The 19,478-nt window shown below is 34.8% G+C and overlaps 2 protein-coding genes and 1 long non-coding RNA gene across 3 annotated transcripts in view; 1 reads left to right on the forward strand and 2 right to left on the reverse strand.

Annotated features, from left to right (window-relative positions):
• Nucleotides 1-714: 714 nt before the first annotated feature.
• Nucleotides 715-8,334, reverse strand: LOC149483141 (uncharacterized). Its single transcript, XM_089702107.1, has 6 exons — nt 7,781-8,334; nt 6,919-7,042; nt 5,466-5,612; nt 4,855-5,029; nt 3,770-3,844; nt 715-3,352 (listed from the first exon to the last, which is right to left on the reverse strand). Exons 1-6 carry the CDS (start codon nt 7,972-7,974, stop codon nt 2,868-2,870), a joined length of 1,200 nt encoding a protein of 399 aa, XP_089558233.1. The 5' UTR covers nt 7,975-8,334; the 3' UTR covers nt 715-2,867.
• A 271-nt stretch (nt 8,335-8,605) lies between these two features.
• Nucleotides 8,606-19,478, forward strand: part of Myo31DF (Unconventional myosin ID) — a 49,005-nt gene continuing 38,132 nt past the window's right edge. The window contains exon 1 of the mRNA XM_089702138.1: nt 8,606-8,841. Coding sequence (XP_089558264.1) covers nt 8,753-8,841 — 89 coding nt within the window. The 5' untranslated portion in view covers nt 8,606-8,752. The remainder of the gene's footprint in view (nt 8,842-19,478) is intronic.
• On the reverse strand, nt 14,872-16,568 carry LOC149483143 (uncharacterized). Its single transcript, XR_016316524.1, has 3 exons — nt 16,029-16,568; nt 15,841-15,902; nt 14,872-15,762 (listed from the first exon to the last, which is right to left on the reverse strand). It is a non-coding gene; the product is annotated as an uncharacterized LOC149483143 (long non-coding RNA).

Genomic DNA, 19,478 nt, shown 5'->3' on the forward strand with positions numbered 1-19,478 from the left:
ACCGGGTGTAAAGCGCGTCACACGGTGAAGATACTATAATATTTTATCATAAGATACTGTTATATTTTATATTACAGTATCTAAACGCATCCGGTATCAGCGTTCGGACCATCATTTTTGTTTTTGTCATTGCGTACTAAGACTCCTGTAGAACCGCCATCCTGTTACAAATGACCCACAAAATTTCGCGTCATTTGTAACAGGATGGCGGTTCTACAGGGGTCTTAGTACGCAATGACAAAAAGAAAAATGATGGTCCGAACGCTGACACCGGAGGCGTTAAGATACTGTAATATAAAATATAACAGTATCTTAAGATAAAATATTATAGTATCTTCACCGTGTGTGACGCGCTTAATCGTTAAGTGTGCACAGGCGATTATTTCGTAATATTACAGATATAAAAAAAACTTTAAACTGATATTGATAGTACTTTACCTATAATGAGTACATTTAGTATGAAATATGACTATCTCAAATATTTAATTGCACACTTAACGATTACATCCTGTATAACTGAACCTAAATTGATGAAATTTAGTACTTTTACTTGAAAAAGTAAGAAAAGTGTGTTATTATGAATGAGGAGTAAAATATTAAGTTATATACTTATTCATTTTTCGGTTTACCATAAACTTGGGCGCCGTCGCTGGTATAAAATGATAGTGTACCCTTATTTTAGGAACTGTGGGAGGAAAAAATAAAAACGCACAATTTGTTAAAAGTTTTAATATACATCAACTATCATTTGTATAGAGGTAGAACATTCTACTCTTAAAGTATAAAGTAAACGGCTAACGCACGATCGTCGCATACAAATAAAATAATTTCATATAAATTGCCGGTAATATCAACTATAGGCGGAGTTGTCGAACCCAATCAGTGACGGACATCTTGAAAAACAATAAAAATCCTTCACAAACTAAATACAATGCTTCAATATGAAAAGTACAAATAAAATATACTCGATTTAAAATATCATTCTTTTTAAATAATGAATAGTAGGTCTATTGACGTATTCACGAATCGTATATTTTTTTCGAAAATAAATTGATTATCACAGAAAAACAATAAAATATCAAACGATCAGTGATGGCAACTTACTATGCACCGCGTCGTTACTTCCGCTTGCGACCAACTTAACAATACTTATCGAATACTGAATATTATTCATATACCAAATAAAACTTACTATTATGTTACACAATATATATAATTTTGACACGAAAATTAAGGAATGTTAATTACGAACAGTTAAATATTTCTAAATATACACTTTCGGGTCGAGTCAGTGATCGGTGATAGAGATTTGAATAAATAATAACATATAATGATCCCGCATCGCTATTACAATTTCATTATTGGACGTTAATGAAACTAAATTACACGTTTAGACGAGTCCTTACACTAACCTCCTACGCTATGGTCTCGATCGAGCTCATATATCATTATATAGGGAGGCGCGGCTCCGTTTATATAATTTAAAATATTATGCTTCGAAAAGGGGGTTAGGGGTTGCGGTATATTCCAACTGACCCCCATATACTCTTATATACATTACACGGCTACGCTAAGCTACCCTAGAGACGTGTATATGTGAACACATTCAACAAGATATGGGACCGTTCCGAGCCACGACACTCCGTATGGCACACGAGTCTACTTTGTCGATCCACAGCAATATTATATCTAACACTTTTTATAAGTTTTTTCAAGTTTTGATATTTTTATATCCTTTTATATTTTAAGATGTGATTTTTCACAATGATATTTATGCATTTCTTCATTTTAATTAACATTTTAACGTTACATTATTTGTAAATCGGAGAAAAGGGATAGATATATAGTGTTATTTATTGTTGTTAGTAATAAAAAAAGGCTAACTGACGCTCTTCATCTCAGTCACACAGTATGTACCTCTCTGTTACTCACTATACGTTGAACAGAGAGGTAAATACTGTGCAAGCGAAATGAATAATTTTTCCTATTGCTGTGGACGTTATGAAGTTAATTTTCAACAGCGGCAAGCAGAATAATCTATAAAGAACCTAAAAAGCATTTTACGTATATTTGCGTTAAACTATAAATTCGTAAAACTAATTCATATATAAGAACTAAACGTTAAGTGAACACTATGTTTAAGTATATTAAATTATTACATAAGATATACTGGTCGTTGTGAGATCTGCTCGTCATCCGGCTACACTTGGAAACGTAAAGTATCAAGTTTGCATCGAAATATATAAATAATTATATCTTTAACTCGAAAATAACTCTCGCTGTAAATAAACATTCAAATGTTAGTTAATATTAAGATATATTTTTGTTAATTTTTTACATTTTTACGAATATCCGCGTCAAAAAGTCCTACCTAGTCGAGGTAACACTACAAAACGTAGATATGTTACTTTTAAATCTGTATCGTTTACAATAAATAATATATCCTCGCAAATACAGCGTCACACAGAAGCGAGCCCGCTGCGGCCGATCGCCCGACGCTACTCTACGCACTGAACAATAATATAATTCAAGTAAATGTCTATAAAACATTTCGCTTCAATAAAATTGGTAAAAACTTGGTATATGTCATCATGAACACGATAGTTACCACGTTGCTGGCTCAGGGGAGACACTATGTCTATTTCAATCTTTGAAAAAAAAAAGTTAATAGGTTAAACAATGAAATTCTGAAAATAATGATTGTAAAATCAATGCAAATTTGTAGAACATTACCAACAATAATTACAAACACTAACTTTATAGTCCCCCGAGCCAAACAAGGTGCTACTGGCAACACTAAACCGCCCGACTCTACTCGCAGCCAACACTCACGGACCTTAATATAAGGTGAGCTGGACTTGCCGTTGTTATAACGCGCCGTTGTGCCACTTGCTGGCCAGAACCGATATATCCGCTGGCAACCCCAACGCTAGGCCAGTGGTTGCCAGGCCCGTGGGGGTCGGCAGGCCAGTGGGGGTCGGCAGGCCCGTGGGGGTCGGCAGGCCCGTGGGGGTCGGTAGAGCTATACTGGGGGTCGCGAGAACCGATTGCGGGAGGGGCGGGGCTAGGCTAGCTATAGTTCCAGTTGGGGTCAGTTGCAGGGGGTTCTGAGTCGCTAGAGGGGTCGGGGTCCCTAGAGTCGCGATGGGGGTTGGAGTCACGAGGGGGGTCGCGAGTATGGGGGTTACGGGGGTGGTGGGGGTCGGGAGCTGGGGGCTGGCGGGGTCGAGGTCGTGCGCGGGGCAGTCGCAGTCGTCCTGCCGCTCGTCGCGGAAGTTCCCGTAGTCGTCCGTGAGCGCCGAGTGCCGCACCTCGCACACGTGCCGCCGCGCGCCCGACCACCACCAGCGCTCTGTACACGGAAATATAGCTCTTATTAGCTTACCCATAAAGTCTTATTTAAGTAACATAGATCTTTATAGATCTTATTAGCTTATATGTAAAGTCGGTAAAGTAAAACAGCACTTATTGACGTATAATTAAGGCTTATATTTATGGCAAACATATTTTGGACATGGTGATCAAGTCACTGGGTGAATTTTCTTTTAAAATGCATTGTTAACTTAATAGTAACTTTGTAACATGTTGTTTTAACTAGGTTGCTAAACAAATATTTACCATGAATATAAGGTTTAAAAATAATGGGAAACAAAATATGTAAAATTTAATCAGCTATAATATTTTAAGCTAATGTGGTTTTCATGCACTGGATTGTAATTCAAATTAAGCATGTAAATAAATAAAAAGTGCCAATATAACAATAACATACCTCTGCTAATATCCACATCAGCTATAAGTTCCTCGTTCATCAGAGCTGACAGTGCATCATCAGTATGTTTGGATTCTAGAACAAGAAATAATTAATTACAATTTGCTCTTTTTATAAAATATTCTTTAAACTAAAAGAGATTAGCAGACACTTGATAATCGTTATCTATACTAATATTATAAAGCTGAAAAGTTTGTTTGTTTGAACACGCTAATCTCAGGAACTACTTACTGGTCCGATTTGAAAAAGTCTTTCGGTGTTAGATAGCCCATTTATCGAGGAAGGCTATAAGCTATATATCATCACGCTAAGACCAACAGGAGCTGAGCAATGCGGGTGCTAGTCTATACTAATATTATAAAGAGGAAAGGTTTGTAATTATGTATGTATGTACGTATGTATGGTTTTCACGCATAAACTACTGGACCGATTTCAAAAATTCTTTCACCATTAGAAAGCTGCATCTTCACTGAGCAACATAGGCTATATTGCATTTTCAAAAAAATTAGAGATCCTTACCAAAAATGCAAAAATGTAACCCAAGGTGTAAAAAATTCCGCAATAAAACTTCTGTCATCGCGTGCGCTGCGGAATCTATTGAAGATAGAACAAAAAAATGTTCTACGGTATTATAGAATGGATCAATATCTACATCGCGATACCATATGTCCATCTTCAGTAGTTATGTTACTACAACAACTTTTTTACGTTTCCAAAGTAAATAGAAGTGCCGACAGTAATCAAACCATGTTATCCATACACATATATTAATCCTTATCCCATTAAATAATGTTTTATTATAGACTGTTTCAATACCAGCAAAACACTTTTTCAATGAAAAAAATTGGATGTTACATTCAAAAGATATAACGAATTTTTAAAAGTGTCAATCTACAGAAAATAGTTGGTATACTGTTCAATACAATTGAGCAGGCCGTAGTGCGGGACGGGGTAAAGGTGATTTTCATGTGATTAAAAATTAAACCTATAGTCCGACCTACAGTAGACTTTTCACTGTCACGATATCGCTATCTATGCGGGTGAAACCGCAGGGCATTGCTAGTAGACAATAAAAATGCTCTTACCCGACTCCTCCTTAACCTCCTCCTTGACGTTGGGCGACACCGGTGTCGTGGGCGTCGTGGGCGTGGTGGGCGCGGTGGGCGTGGTGGGCGTGGGCGGCGGCGTGGGCACGCTCGCGCCCGCCAGCGCCGTGTCGCCGCTGCTGTTCGAGCTGCACTCCGGGCTGTACGGGGCCATCTGCGGCAGTGACAAATTTGATTAACATCACAGACAATATGCTGGTGTAGGCTATGCATTATATGTATACTACATAACGTAATTACAATTTTAGCAGATGCAGAGTAACGTCAACCCATTCATAAAAAAATTGATACTATGTAAAGAAATTGAATAAAATTAATTTTCTGTATCTTCAAAAAAGTTGTGTTTTAAAGCTAATGAACTTAAAAGGTGAAGAAAGAGCTTGTTCTTAAATTTAATTACTAGCTTCTCGTCCAGTTCTGTAAGGCTGACCTGGCATAAATTACAACCTACGGCATTCATTTTTTCTGAGTTAAATAAACTTAGAAAAAATTAATTTTAGTTCAGATTTATGATTAAAAACCACCCATATTATTATTTGTTATATATTTATTTTTGTAATATGTCAATTATTAATACAAAAATCACTCACTCGCAGACTCCTGCGCCGGCGCGGCGTGACTTCTGCCATCTTGTAGCTGCTGTCCATCGCCCAGTACGAGCCCTTACCCGGGTCGTCTTTGCTGCGAGCCACCTTCATGAAACACTTGTTCAGCGATAGGTTGTGTCTTATCGAGTTCTGGAAATGGCATAAATAAAAATATATTATTCTGAGTTCTATTTATTTGTTTTTAAATCACAAAAAAAAAATTTTCTTTTTCTGTTTACCACTTAGATGTTTCAGTTAAACATTTCTTCAATAAAAATTATCCAATTTAAACTATCTCTATGTTAGAGTTTCGTTCCAAATATAACAGTTTTGGAGATAACAGTTCTACAGATATTAATAATTTATTTTTACATTCTTTACTTTTTACTGCCTCCTTATTAGATGCATTTACCCCATAGCCCACAAGGGGACATGGGAATTCACACATTCATTACTTTTTTATCTGTTTTGTCCACATGCAATTTTTTTGTTTTTATCATTATCTTACTCTTTGCTCCTTGCAACAGAATCTTTATTGTAAAGTAGCTTAAGAAAGCAATAGAATAGTGGATTTTGTCTTTCAAGATTTTATTGAATATAATTAGTCATCACTACATAGTATAAAACAAAAACACTTTCCCTGTCCCTATGTCCCTATGTATGCTTAAATCTTTAAAACTATGCAACGAGAAAAGAGTGATTTTAAAGGAAGGTTTTAGTATATAATGTATTATGTTTTAGACAAAGCGGGCGAAGCCGCGGGCGGAAAGATAGTAATTTATAAAAATTTAAACTGTGAGTACTAAATGGAATATTCCAGGATCTAAAACTCAAACTCAAACATTTATTTATTCAATTAGAAGCACTTTTGAAACGTCAATACATATTTTTTACATTTACCACCAATTCGGAAAGCAGTATCTATGGAGAAGAACCGGCAAGAAACTCCATAGTTGCTAATGTTAAGATATGCTATGCAATTCAAAACAATTATATAGATCACTTCATTACATAAGTGAAGTCCCATGTCCCCTAGTGAGGCGAGGGGCAATTATAAATATGTTTCACTGATCGATCTTCTTTAGGGACAAGTAGGTGATCAGCCTTCTTTGTCCTGCCAGACCGAGACATTTTTTTTCTTCATCTCCACCGGAATCAAACCCAGGTCCCCTCGGTTCTACGCTCATGCGATAACCACTGCACCAAGGAGGTGGTCACTTCACTACATATATTATTTAAAACTAGCTCCGCCCATGTTGGTTTTAGCGTGATGATATATAGTCTATATCCTTCCCCAATGAATGGGCTATCTAACATGGAAATAATTTTTAAAATTAGACCGCTTGGAAATAATTTTTCAGATTAGCGCGTTCAAACAAACTCTTCAGCTTTATAACTTCAGTACAGATTATGAAAACTCGTAATTTTTTACTAAATATTAAAAGATTTTACATACCATCCATCCTTTTCCCGCCTCTTTATAATAAGGGAATGCATTACAAATGTAATTATAAATCTCGTTCAGTGTCATCTTCCCATTTGGTGAACTGCTTATTGCCAGTCTGATCATACTTGCGTAACTGGAAATTTTGGCAACAATTTATTGTAAAATTTCAAGTATATAATGTGTCAAAATGTAATTACACTCATATAATAATAACTAGGATATTCTTTAATGCATGATGCATACATAGTATAAAACAAAGTTGCTTTCTCTGACCCTATGTCCCTTTATATGCTACTATAATCTTTATAATCTTTAAAACTACCGTACGCAACGGATTTTGATGCAGTTTTTTTTAATAGATAGAGTGATTCAAGAGGAAGGTTTTAGTATATAATTTATTAGGTTTTAGACAAAGCAGGCGAAGCCGCGGGCGGTAAGCTAGTAATATAAATAAAATTATTATTGTAAGAAAAGGAAGTAAACTTCTGACTTGTGAGGTATTGTGACTTCTTGATGTAGAAACCAACCTCAGTTGCTTTATAAATATAATTTCACAAAAAATTATTTGTTTCAGTTAAGGATGATAAAAAAAAACATTTAAAACAATTGAATATCATGATAATTAATTAATTATTTGTTTTAAAACTAAACAGGTTAATGGAATACTAGAGATGTTTTCATTTCATTATAAATTGTTTTTATTTCCTACAGTTTCTTGATTCTGTGTCTTTTTGGTCACTTCAAAGCATGACAATGAAATTGCAATAGCCATTAATAACAAAATGAATGACCTCATCTAAATTATATACTCTAACAACATAAATAGCTTGAAGGTTTCTTTGATTAAGGAAAAGTCATAAATTTACGTTACCTGTAAGCTGGCTTGGGATGTTTTATTTTATTTGCGTTTAGTTTCTCCTCAATTTCCTTGTTATTGTTTTCCTGTTGCAATGCAAGAGGTTGGACATCTTCGTAGAGGAAACGCGGGATGGGGCCCAGCGGGCTGTGCCGCGGAGGGCCAGGACTGTAGGCCGGCAGCCACTCGACCCCCGGAGAATCACTCATTGTTCCATATATACGCACTAAACTTAAAACTTTCTGCACGGCACCATTCCTTTCATATATTCTAAAGTACGCAGCGAAAAAGCCCTTGACAAATATTGTGGGCGTCAAAAGTACGTGCTACCTTTTCAAAAGATATTCTTTATTTCTCATTGTAGAACATCAATCAAAGGTCCTTGGTGCGTATGAGCGAACACTTATAAAAATATGCAAATAATTACGAGAATTAAAGCAAATAAAATATAATTGCACTTATATATAATTACAGACATCAATAAAACTTTGAAAATAACGCAAAAAAGGAAATAAAACGTAATTTTCAGAAACTGGAAATTATTATGACATTTGAGGCGCCTACAACAAGGAAAATGGCGTACGACAGAGTATGTATAGAAACATGTTTCAATACAGATAAAAAATAAAACAATGAACTTGAAATTTCTTCATAATATTTATTGTGACTTCTTTGCTATATGTACAATATGAACCGCTTATTTTATCAAAAGTGTTTTAAAAATTATATAAATGTTTTTGATATATGTACTTGTAAGATTTATGTTTTAAGGCAACATTATTTCTACGCGGGTGGCCATTTTTAAATTAAAAATTTAAAAATATGTCAGTTTGTCTGAAATATTGGTAAAGGGAGGACGTATGTTTTTTTGTGTGTGATTTTAACGGTTTGTTGACAATAGTTGAATAAACTTACTGTATAACGCGACAAAGTTTAACTGAAGAAGGAGTAGTGTTCTGTATATGTAGTTTTGTTTAGTTCTTAGCCATGACGAGCCAACCAGAAGTCGGAGTCCCCGACTTCGTTCTGTTGGACAATTTGACTACGGACAAATTTATCGAAAATCTGCAACTGAGGTAAGTGATAAGTCATGAATTATTTATATCTTCAGCATCATACTCGTAGACTTATTAAAAGAAAAGTAAAATGTTTCGAAGTAAAGTAGAACATATTACAACTTTGGGCTGTAAGACATCTCGACAAAGTTTTCAAGTTCTTTTCGTATCGTCGTAAAAGTGTATTTTAATGATATTCAATGTAATTCATAATATCTAGTCAAGTTAATAAAAATGTATTACTTTTGTAACCTTGACTTGACAATACTGCGTTACTACACCTGTGTAAATAACAATACATATTTATTTTGAGTTCTTTTAAAATTTAAAACAAATCCTAGAGAGTTATACATAAAAATCAAATTAAAGTATAAGTGAATTGAACTGAAATGTTTTTGAAATGAATACTTGAATTTATCTAATATCTAATTAATTAAATTTATAATGTCAAATATTTTCTATTATATTTGATACTAGCTGTGCCCTGCGGTTTCCTCCGCATTGCTCCGCTCCTGTTGGTCTTAGCGTGATTATATATAGCCTATAACCTTCCTCGATAAATGGGCTATCTAACACTGAAATAATTTTTCAGATTGGACCAGTAGTTCCTGAGATTAGCGCGTTCAAACTAACAAACTCTTTATAATATTAGTATAGATTAAAATGATACAGATCACAATAATATGAAAAAAAAATCTAAATAAAATATTCATACTAAAATTTGGCAAGTTATTTAATTATTTATAACAGTTATAAATGTTGGTTTGGACCAAAGGCAAAGTGCTTAAAAGTTGAGAAATGTTTGCACTTTGTTTATGTCTATGACAGTATCTATTTATTACAGTACATACTTAAAAATTAAGACTGCCTTTCTGGTATAGAGGTAGACAAATGTGACAAGTGACTCTCGCTAGCCACCGGTGGCTGTGAACCTTGTGAATTGCACCGTGCAAACATACAGAGATCATTCTTTGTGTGTCACATCATTTTCATTTTCATATAGTATAGTTCATGTAACAACGTTGCATGCTGCATACGTGGGCAACTCATCATCTACTATATAAAAATAAGTCGGGTTTTCCTTCCTGATGCTATAAATCCAGAACGCACAAACCAATTTTCACGGTTTTGCATTCGTTGGAAAGGTCTCGAGCTGCGTGAGGTTTATAGCAAAGAAAAGGTGTCTCTGGTGGCGAAACGGTGTTCGCCCGGTTTGCTAGTAACTCATAGTATTAAAGCAGAGCATAGCAATATTAAAACATATTATTTTCATCTTAGCTGCTTAGTTATTAATTATTATCAGCAGCAACACCAGGTGTATAAACTGTATAGCAATATTGTGATATTAGTAATATTTATTTTAAAATAAATCTTGTTTTATTATTGTGGTAGTTGTACCTACACATTTCTATATGAACTTGAAAATAAATGAACAATCATTAGTAAATAGTTAGATGTCAAATGAGATAAAACCTGTTGTAGTAGGGACGGACAGACTGTCGTACACCAAAGTTTCAGTAAAAGATGTGGTAATATGGGTTACTATTATGTTTTGTAGCAGTATCATTAGCAGTGTCAATTTTCCCCACTGAGAATATTACTGTTATAAGACATTGTAATTTGTATGTGGTCTGGATATTTGGCAAATCTGGTTAAATATTTGATTCGATGTCCCCGAATTTCATTATTTTGTGCTGTTTAATCGATAGCTGGTAGTGGATTTTCTTAACAAACTGCTTTTCTTTTCCAACAAAAATGCGTAGTTTTTGTGAAAATCAAAAATGAAAATTATTTTTTTTAAGGTTATTTTTGTACTAAAAACGACACTTTTATACCATTGTCGTATTAAAACTTCTAGTAATCTCGCACACAGGCAATATTTTTAAATATAATGCCGTATTATTAATTTATTTATAACAATTTCTTAAATTATATTACCTGGAAAATGTAAGTTTGTATTTACCACGTATTTACGACATGCCATTATAGATAATAAATGTTATATGACGCGTTCACAATTGTAGATAATAAATATAATTCGAAAGTGATTTTTAAAATGAATTTGTCAAAAATAATTTTAAGGACAGCGCTAGTCGTCCGCTAAACGGATGAATAAAATAAATTAGTTGTCCGATTACCGGATGAATAAAATAATAATTCTTTAGAGAACTGCCGCACGTATTATAGGTTTTTTGTGGGGGGAGGAGAGGGGGGAGGAGGGCACACGTAGGTATTTGATTTTTTTTGCGCGTCGACGGAGCCCCGCTTCGCGGGGCTCCTATTTCTGTGTAGTTTTTTTTTTAAGAAACCTAACCTAACCTAACCTAACGGCTAACCTAACCTAAACTTGATTTTTTTTGCGCGTCGACGGAGCCCCGCTTCGCGGGGCTCCTGTTTCTGTGTAGTTTTTTTTTTAAGAAACCTAACCTAACCTAACGGCTAACCTAACCTAAACTTGATTTTTTTTGCGCGTCGACGGAGCCCCGCTTCGCGGGGCTCCTATTTCTGTGTAGTTTTTTTTTTAAGAAACCTAACCTAACCTAACCTAAACCTAACCTAACGAATTGAGGGCGAATATCTCGGCCATTTTTGATTTTAGAGAAAAGTTGTTCCTATAAAACATGCTTATATTAGCGTAATCTTTACGATAAAACAATAATAAATAGGTGTTATAATGACACCAACTCCATCAAAAATTTTCTAAGTCCTGAGCCCCCTTTGCTTTAGTCCAACCCAACTAGCTTTAGTGTTAAAAGGTTATCTAGTAATCCGAATAATCGGACGATTAAATTATTTTATTCATCCGGTAATCGGACGACTAATTTATTTTATTCATCCGTTTAGCGGACGACTAGACACTTCGTAATTTTAATTTAGATAGCATTTGATAATAACAAAAATTTTACGATACATAAATAAAATACAAACAGGTTGTTTAAACCTACGTAGTTTTTTTTTGTTTGAGTGGAATCGCCCTAAAGTCGCTTCTGGCACTCGCCGGCCGCTGCCGCGGCACGCTCGCTTCGCTCGCTCGGCTCGTGCGGCAGTTCAACAGTTAACCTAACACGCTCGTCGCTTCGCTCCTCGCTACCTATTTGAATACTAAAAGTAAAAGTTAATCGATTTTTAAAACTGAAGCAAGTGAGCTATAAAAAAAACATTAAAAATTAAAATGTATCATTTATACTCTATGATAAGCTAGTATATTTGTATTGCTAATCTGTGATCTGCGTCATATTAACTAATCTGTGTTATCTGTGGCTTGTTGTGAATACAAAATATGGAACGATTTTTGGCTATACTAAATTGTTAAAATACTATTTTGACAAAATAAATTGTAATATGTAAATAAAGTAATAGGTACGTAAATATATTTAAAAATAATGCGTGTGAGTGTGATAATTAGACATTTTGATACTATAATGGCTTAAGATTTTACTTTAAGTTGCGTTTTTAGTACAAAAATAACCTTAAAAAATATCATTTTCAATTTCGATTTTCACAAAAACTACGCATTTTTGATGGAAAAGAAAAGCAGTTTGTTAAGAAAATCCACTACCAGCTATCGATTAAACAGCACAAAATAATGAAATTCGGGGACATCGAATGTAATATGCAGCCGCAAATCTTACTAATTTATGTTCTACTGATTTTTATCCTTATCAGTTTAAATATTTTTTATAATTGTCACTTACTAAATACAATTCTATTCATTACGCACATTAGTAGGTATATAATAAAGACGATAATAGTCATAATAAATTTATTTAGGCGTACGTACAAGACGTGTATTGTTTGCCGGCGATAGCTCGAACAATAGCGAGCTGTCGGCATGATGTCACCACTCAAGGTAGATGCGTCCTTTCGTTTTTCCTCCATCCTTTTTATAGCAGATTAATAACATACTATAGTTGTACCACGCGATGTTAACATGCGATTATAAACACTAGAGTCCATTATTGCAATAAAAATAAACCTATACTTAGTTAGACTATAGTATAGAGTATAGGTAGTAAACATTCGTAAGAAGTGGGCCATATATATTATTTAATATGAGGTGTACCTATATAAGCGGACTTGGTTTCTTAAACCTGATTTTATTTGTAGAAGAAAGTAATAAAATATACAAATATAAAAGAACTCATTGCATCTACACATAGAGGTTTCCTTTTAATTTGCCAGGAACATTACATAAAACGCAACAAAGCCCACAAAATACACGCGAAAAGTCGTAAATCATGATTAGTATCGATGATCGCTCATTGCGGACTATTACCGGTTATAAGTTAACATTTGCGGCGGCGGCAATCTCGCAAGCGATATATATCATGTTTATGTAAGAAACCACTATTTCAATATTGCTCAATTTCCCCCGTGTGCCATATTGTGATACCCGATCCTCTTTGTGGTTCGCCGCTTTGATTGCGGCCGAGTTTTACGAGTTTGTCGACACTTTGGGGTAATGTTTTGGGGTAATGATGTTCCGGGAAAGCAGCTTTTGGAATGAGAGGGAGAACTCACTCTGGACAAGTAGGTACTTGTACTTCAGAAATACAGCCAAATCTAGCTAATATTATCGAGATCAAATGACAGCTTCGATTGATTGAAATCTCTATCGGATGGAAAACCATATGACTCTGCTCACGTAAGATTTGCGTCACATTAGATTATCACAGTAAAGAGAAAAATAATACATTTACAATCACTTACGTATACGGTTACTTGTATTCAATGTAGCTTGCAAGGATCTGTTAGTTACTGTTACTATGTTTTGGGTTTGGCTCTGCTTTCCCCTCAAAAGACTCTATCCTTTGAAGTTCCCTTCCGCGTTAACAAAATAAAAGTTTGTTCATTTTGGCCATTGTTATCAATTCAAGACGGAACATTAGCTATGAATTTTAAGAACAGTTTCTATAAAAATCATCTATTGGTAAAACTGCCCATGGCTACTCTTAGCGCAATAGATGGCCAGTGTTTACATCTATTGCGCTAAGAGTAGCCATGGGCAGTGTTGATAAATTAAACACCATATGCCCGTGAGCAGCAAAACAAGGCCAAGAATTTCCATAGTTTTATATTGAGGAAAAGTTTGTAAGCCCATGGCCAATTAAATAATCCTGTTCATTTGCTGTTCTATTGGCAATAAAAGAGGTTCGATCGATTAACCCTTGGGGACAGGTTAAGTGCTTTACGTTGTCCCATCGTAAACCATTTAATCTCATTTGCGAATTGTTTTATGGGAGGTGGTAAGAGGGGGAAGAGTCACCTGTTGAAGCCTGTTGATAACCTAGCATTTAAGTATCCATTAAAATTTCATTAGCTGACCATTAAAGATGGTTTCTTTCGAGCCTTGAGGTCTTTTGCGGTGAATTTAAATGAAAGAATATGATATATCTGAATCTCATATATCCCAATCCCGTCCTTGGCTAAATGTTTTTTTCTTACCCAAAATACCTAGTCAGGGTTAATCAGAAATGTAATTTTGGAATTCAATTTCTATGAAAATTATGAACTTAAGACGATACACAAAAAAAATCCACTGCTTGGCGGGCGGAGTCTAATAGCTCGTTATCGCGAACGCGGGTGTGCGCGAAGTCATTCTTGCAAACTCGCCGCGCTGCCGCTGGCCGACTCGGGACAAACATGTATGGAGTCGTCATACAGTTATAATATTGTTATACATTTATTTAATTGTTGATTTATTGGTTTTATTTTCTTGCTTATAAACAAATAATCTTCTTTTTAACAACTACTTAGACATTATTAATAATTATTATCATTTCGTAATGTTTACTTTATTACAAAATAATACAGGTTATAAATAATCTTTAAAATAACAAAAAATATTGTTACTCTGAAAAAATGAAAAGGTACTCAATAACGCGGACTACTGAATTGATTTAGATAGAATTTGATGCTGACGTAGATATAACATCATGCCCAGAAATGAAAGGTACGTTTTCTGAAAGAAGTTATAAACCCTAATTCTTCTCAGTCAAAGTCAAGAGTGGAATACAGTAAAACTGATGCGAAACTTTGGATGTTAATTTGTATATTTTTTTGTTAGTTGTTACTTAATCACGTCAAGACTACATTACCAATTTTGATAAAATATAGCTAATTGTCTGGATTTACACATAGGATACTTTTTATCCGAACTGAACACTTCTGTGGGAAAAAACAGGATTCACGATATAACCTAATTCCACGCGGGCAAAGCCGCGGTCGGAATGATATTTTTTTAAATAAAAAAATTGTTTTAAAAAAAACACAAAATATATTGACGCATGTATTTATTTTTTGCACTCTATTATAATTGTAATTATTCATTACAAATAATCAAAATAAAATAGCCAGAACAAAGTTAGGCCCTTGCAGGGTAGGTAGGCAGGTACAGCAATGTGAGACGAACACTGGCTTATTTATACCAATAATAATGTATTATAAACATTAAATTAAGTTTACAACAATAATACATAATAATATTAGCTAATGTGAAAACGAATCAACCAATCCCACAACAATGAAATGTGCACACAAATATTCATCCAAATCGGTTCATGTGATTAGGAGGAGTGACTGCAGCGCCATCTTCCGGGCCCAATTGTGTTTCCAGATCACCCAGGAACTCAATTTAATATACTTACACAAAATTTTTCGAAATGAAAACTCACATTACTATGTAAATATGAATATAAATCCGTTTTAGTACTAAGCAATTTCCCGCACAGGTATAGTAAGTATAAATGAAATAAATATCAACATCAAATTCTTTATACAACATACTTATCTACCACCTACTAAGAAATGTAATTCTTGAAATTTTTTCGTATTTTTTTAAATATAATACTACTCCAATGAGCTCCTGTTCCATATTACATCCACCATACTTCCACTAAGTTCACCATGATTTTTTATTTCTTTGCACTTTGTTGCTTTTTGCTACAAATGGAATCATGCGATAAAACCAGTACTTAGAGCGTTGATAACATACATTTTTGACTGAATAAAGGTACTTACGAAGGAGTGGGTTCACATTGTGAACAATCAGTGGGTTTATTTTCCTTCTGGATTCCGGATTTCTGAAAAGATTATCTATGCTATAAATGAAAAAATCTTACACATTCGTTATGTACTTAAAACAGGGGTACATATCAAACATCGTCTATAATACAATTATCATCAAATTTAAAATTAAACCAACTTACTTCATTAATTTGTTCCAATTGTAAGCATTCTTTTTCCTCCAACCTTTATGTTTCTTCTTCTTATTTTCTTTATTGTCCCCATTTGTCTCATTTTGTCTTATCGTGTTGTCACCCTATTATACGATTGCGCGAGCGACACAAGTTCCCCGTGTGACGGCCGTAGCGGGAATGACTCGTGCAGCGATCGGGGTAGGAAGGTACAGGGCGGCTCTCGCTATATTGGCTGGTCGCGCGCTAATTTCAAGTATTTCTTGTTTATTTCAAAACCATCGCATATTTCAAAATTCTAAATCGGTAGACGTATAGGTTGTATATTTTATAGTTAATATCCAAAAAGTCGTAACTTTACGTTTGTTATTTTGAAGATGCCAGAGATTAAAAAAAAATAACAATGAGAACTTTGTATTTTTTTTCTATCGAGAAAATATCATGGAATCATGTTTCTAAAACGGTAGACGTATTGTGTTACTATTGAACTTTCTTGTCAAGAATTTTCATCACGACAACTTTAATAATATAAAAATTACGAAGGTTTAAAAAGGGCCGTAAATGTTAGAAAAATTAATTCATCACCTTAAACATGACGACGTAAAAGCTAGGTAGCTGCAAATCATAACATCGGCTTTTTCTTATCCAAGTACACGAAAGTGAAGCTACAGACTGAAGCTAGTTTATTTCTAGTTAAATTATAAAATAAACAATCGTATTACAAGCGGCACAATCGATTAATTATAATTTTACGCGCTCTAATTGCCAGGGTATGTTGTTAAATGTAATAGTCCTGCAGTTCATGTTTAAATAAATTAAATGGTATTATATAAATTATAAACATTACACTATATATTACAACAATTCTTGCTAGTTTACTTGTCTATATTAATATGATGTGTAGATTGATGTGCATATTGTAGAATGCAGTAGGAAATTGTGACTAAATTAATTCAAGTTATAATATTATTGATTTATTTACAAACATCCAATCGGAACAATCTTGACTCCCAAGGTTTCTATTCATTGGATATGGATCTATTATCAGAATGTAAAATTTTCAACTAGGATACGATCATAAATTAATAAGGTACTGAAAATGATGATATTACGGCGAAGAAGAGTTCCCTAAAATTACGTATAATATTATATCCTTGTTATTGCATTGCATAGAAGCGATAACATACCTGAATTATGATGAATATAAAATGTAAAACATCCAAGTTTAACTGGGCATGATAACGAGTGCACAAACAATAGATAGCTAATGGTGGCTAATTGGCCGCTGCTAATAGTCTGGTTATCACTTCATTATCAGAGGTATTTGTTGCACCTCGATACCATAGTGTACGAGAAACACGCATTTAAGGACGCGTTTACGAATCTGACAAAAATACGCAGTTTTTCGGTGCATTTTGCGGCGAAATAGTACAAAACCAAATTTAACTAATAATTACCATAAATAGATTAAGTACTCCTTAATCTTTAAATGGTACTATATTTTAAGTCGAAAATTTTGGTTTGTAATATTGAAAAAAATAATTTCCGTTGCCTCTTCACCCAAAATTGACAATATCGTGCTGAATAAACGAACATTTTTCTTGTATTTAATAAAACAAATTGATTTATTTAAAAATATTTTAAGTAAGTAGACATGTCTAACTCAAAAAGGTACTAGATAAAACTATCAAAATGTTACAAATAGGCTGAGAAAAAAATTAAAATCAAATCTTATTTTTTCACATATTTAGCTGTAACGCGTGATACTTATTGCATTGAAATAAGGGTTATTTTATTTGTCACTACCTTGAATTATTGCAACACAATTTGTAATGAAATATTTTAGTAATTTAGTCTGCGCTCAGCCGCCGTTGTGAGTAGACACTGTGACGCTTGTAAGCAGCTCCTCGTTTACGAAAAGATCACTGTACGAATACAAAATATTTTATTTATAGATTTTATACTTATGGGATTATAAATTTCATATTTAGTTTCTGACTTGATGGAGTGACCTGAACGTGTACTTCGAAGACTGCTACTGGAACTAATAAACGATTAGAGCTAGGTATGCCGAGTTTGGGCTCGTTTTGTTAGTTATGTTGAGAGTTGAGACCTTACCTCCGGACTTGATGGAGTGACCTGAAGGTGTACTTCGAAGACGGCTACTGGAACTAATAGACGAGTAGAGCTAGGTATGCCGAGTTTGGGCTCGTTTTGTTAGTTATGTTGAGACCTTACCTCCGGACTTGATGGAGTGACCTGAAGGTGTACTTCGAAGACGGCTACTTTAACTAATAAACGATTAGAGCTAGGTATGCCGAGTTTGGGCTCGTTTTGTTAGTTATGTTGAGACCTTACCTCCGGACTTGATGGAGTGACCTGAAGGTGTACTTCGAAGACGGCTACTGGAACTAATAGACGAGTAGAGCTAGGTATGCCGAGTTTGGGCTCGTTTTGTTAGTTATGTTGAGACCTTACCTCCGGACTTGATGGAGTGACCTGAAGGTGTACTTCGAAGACGGCTACTGGAACTAATAGACGAGTAGAGCTAAGTATGCCGAGTTTGGGCTCGTTTTGTTAGTTACGTTGAGACCTTACCTCCGGACTTGATGGAGTGACCTGAAGGTGTACTTCGAAGACGGCTACTGGAACTAATAGACGAGTAGAGCTAGGTATGCCGAGTTTGGGCTCGTTTTGTTAGTTACGTTGAGACCTTACCTCCGGACTTGATGGAGTGACCTGAAGGTGTACTTCGAAGACGGCTACTGAAACTAATAGACGAGTAGAGCTAGGTATGCCGAGTTTGGGCTCGTTTTGTTAGTTACGTTGAGACCTTACCTCCGGACTTGATGGAGTGACCTGAAGGTGTACTTCGAAGACGGCTACTGGGACTAATAGACGAGTAGAGCTAGGTATGCCGAGTTTGGGCTCGTTTTGTTAGTTACGTTGAGACCTTACCTCCGGACTTGATGGAGTGACCTGAAGGTGTACTTCGAAGACGGCTACTGGGACTAATAGACGATTAGAGCTACGTGAAGGTAGTCGTGATGATACACCCGAAGGGCAACCGGAAAGATATGACGATCAATTTTTGAAGGAGAACATGAAGACACATTTAATTCGATTTTATAAGAACAGCCTCCTTCCAGAATTGACCGATCCAAGATTCAAAAGAAATATGGAACTACAGGAACATTCATCAAATTGCCATAGTAATATAATGAAAACTAAGAATTAATTAAAAAGAATTGTTTTTCTTGAGTTTTATCCATTTTTTTATCTTTTACCCTACATAACCCTACCCTATCTATCCTACCCTACACTACTCTACTCTACACTACTTTACCCTATTCTACCATACTACTCTACCTTACCAAACTTCACATAAACCATGTACGAAAAAAGCCTAAACATTTTGTTTGGATAGGTGAGCCTGTTCTTGAGTTATAAAATTACAACGCA

This window comes from Colias philodice, chromosome 13, assembly GCF_061535455.1.
Source record: "Colias philodice isolate Cphi_HAF_F1 chromosome 13, ilColPhil1 Martin Lab GWU primary, whole genome shotgun sequence".
Taxonomy (NCBI): domain Eukaryota; kingdom Metazoa; phylum Arthropoda; class Insecta; order Lepidoptera; family Pieridae; genus Colias; species Colias philodice.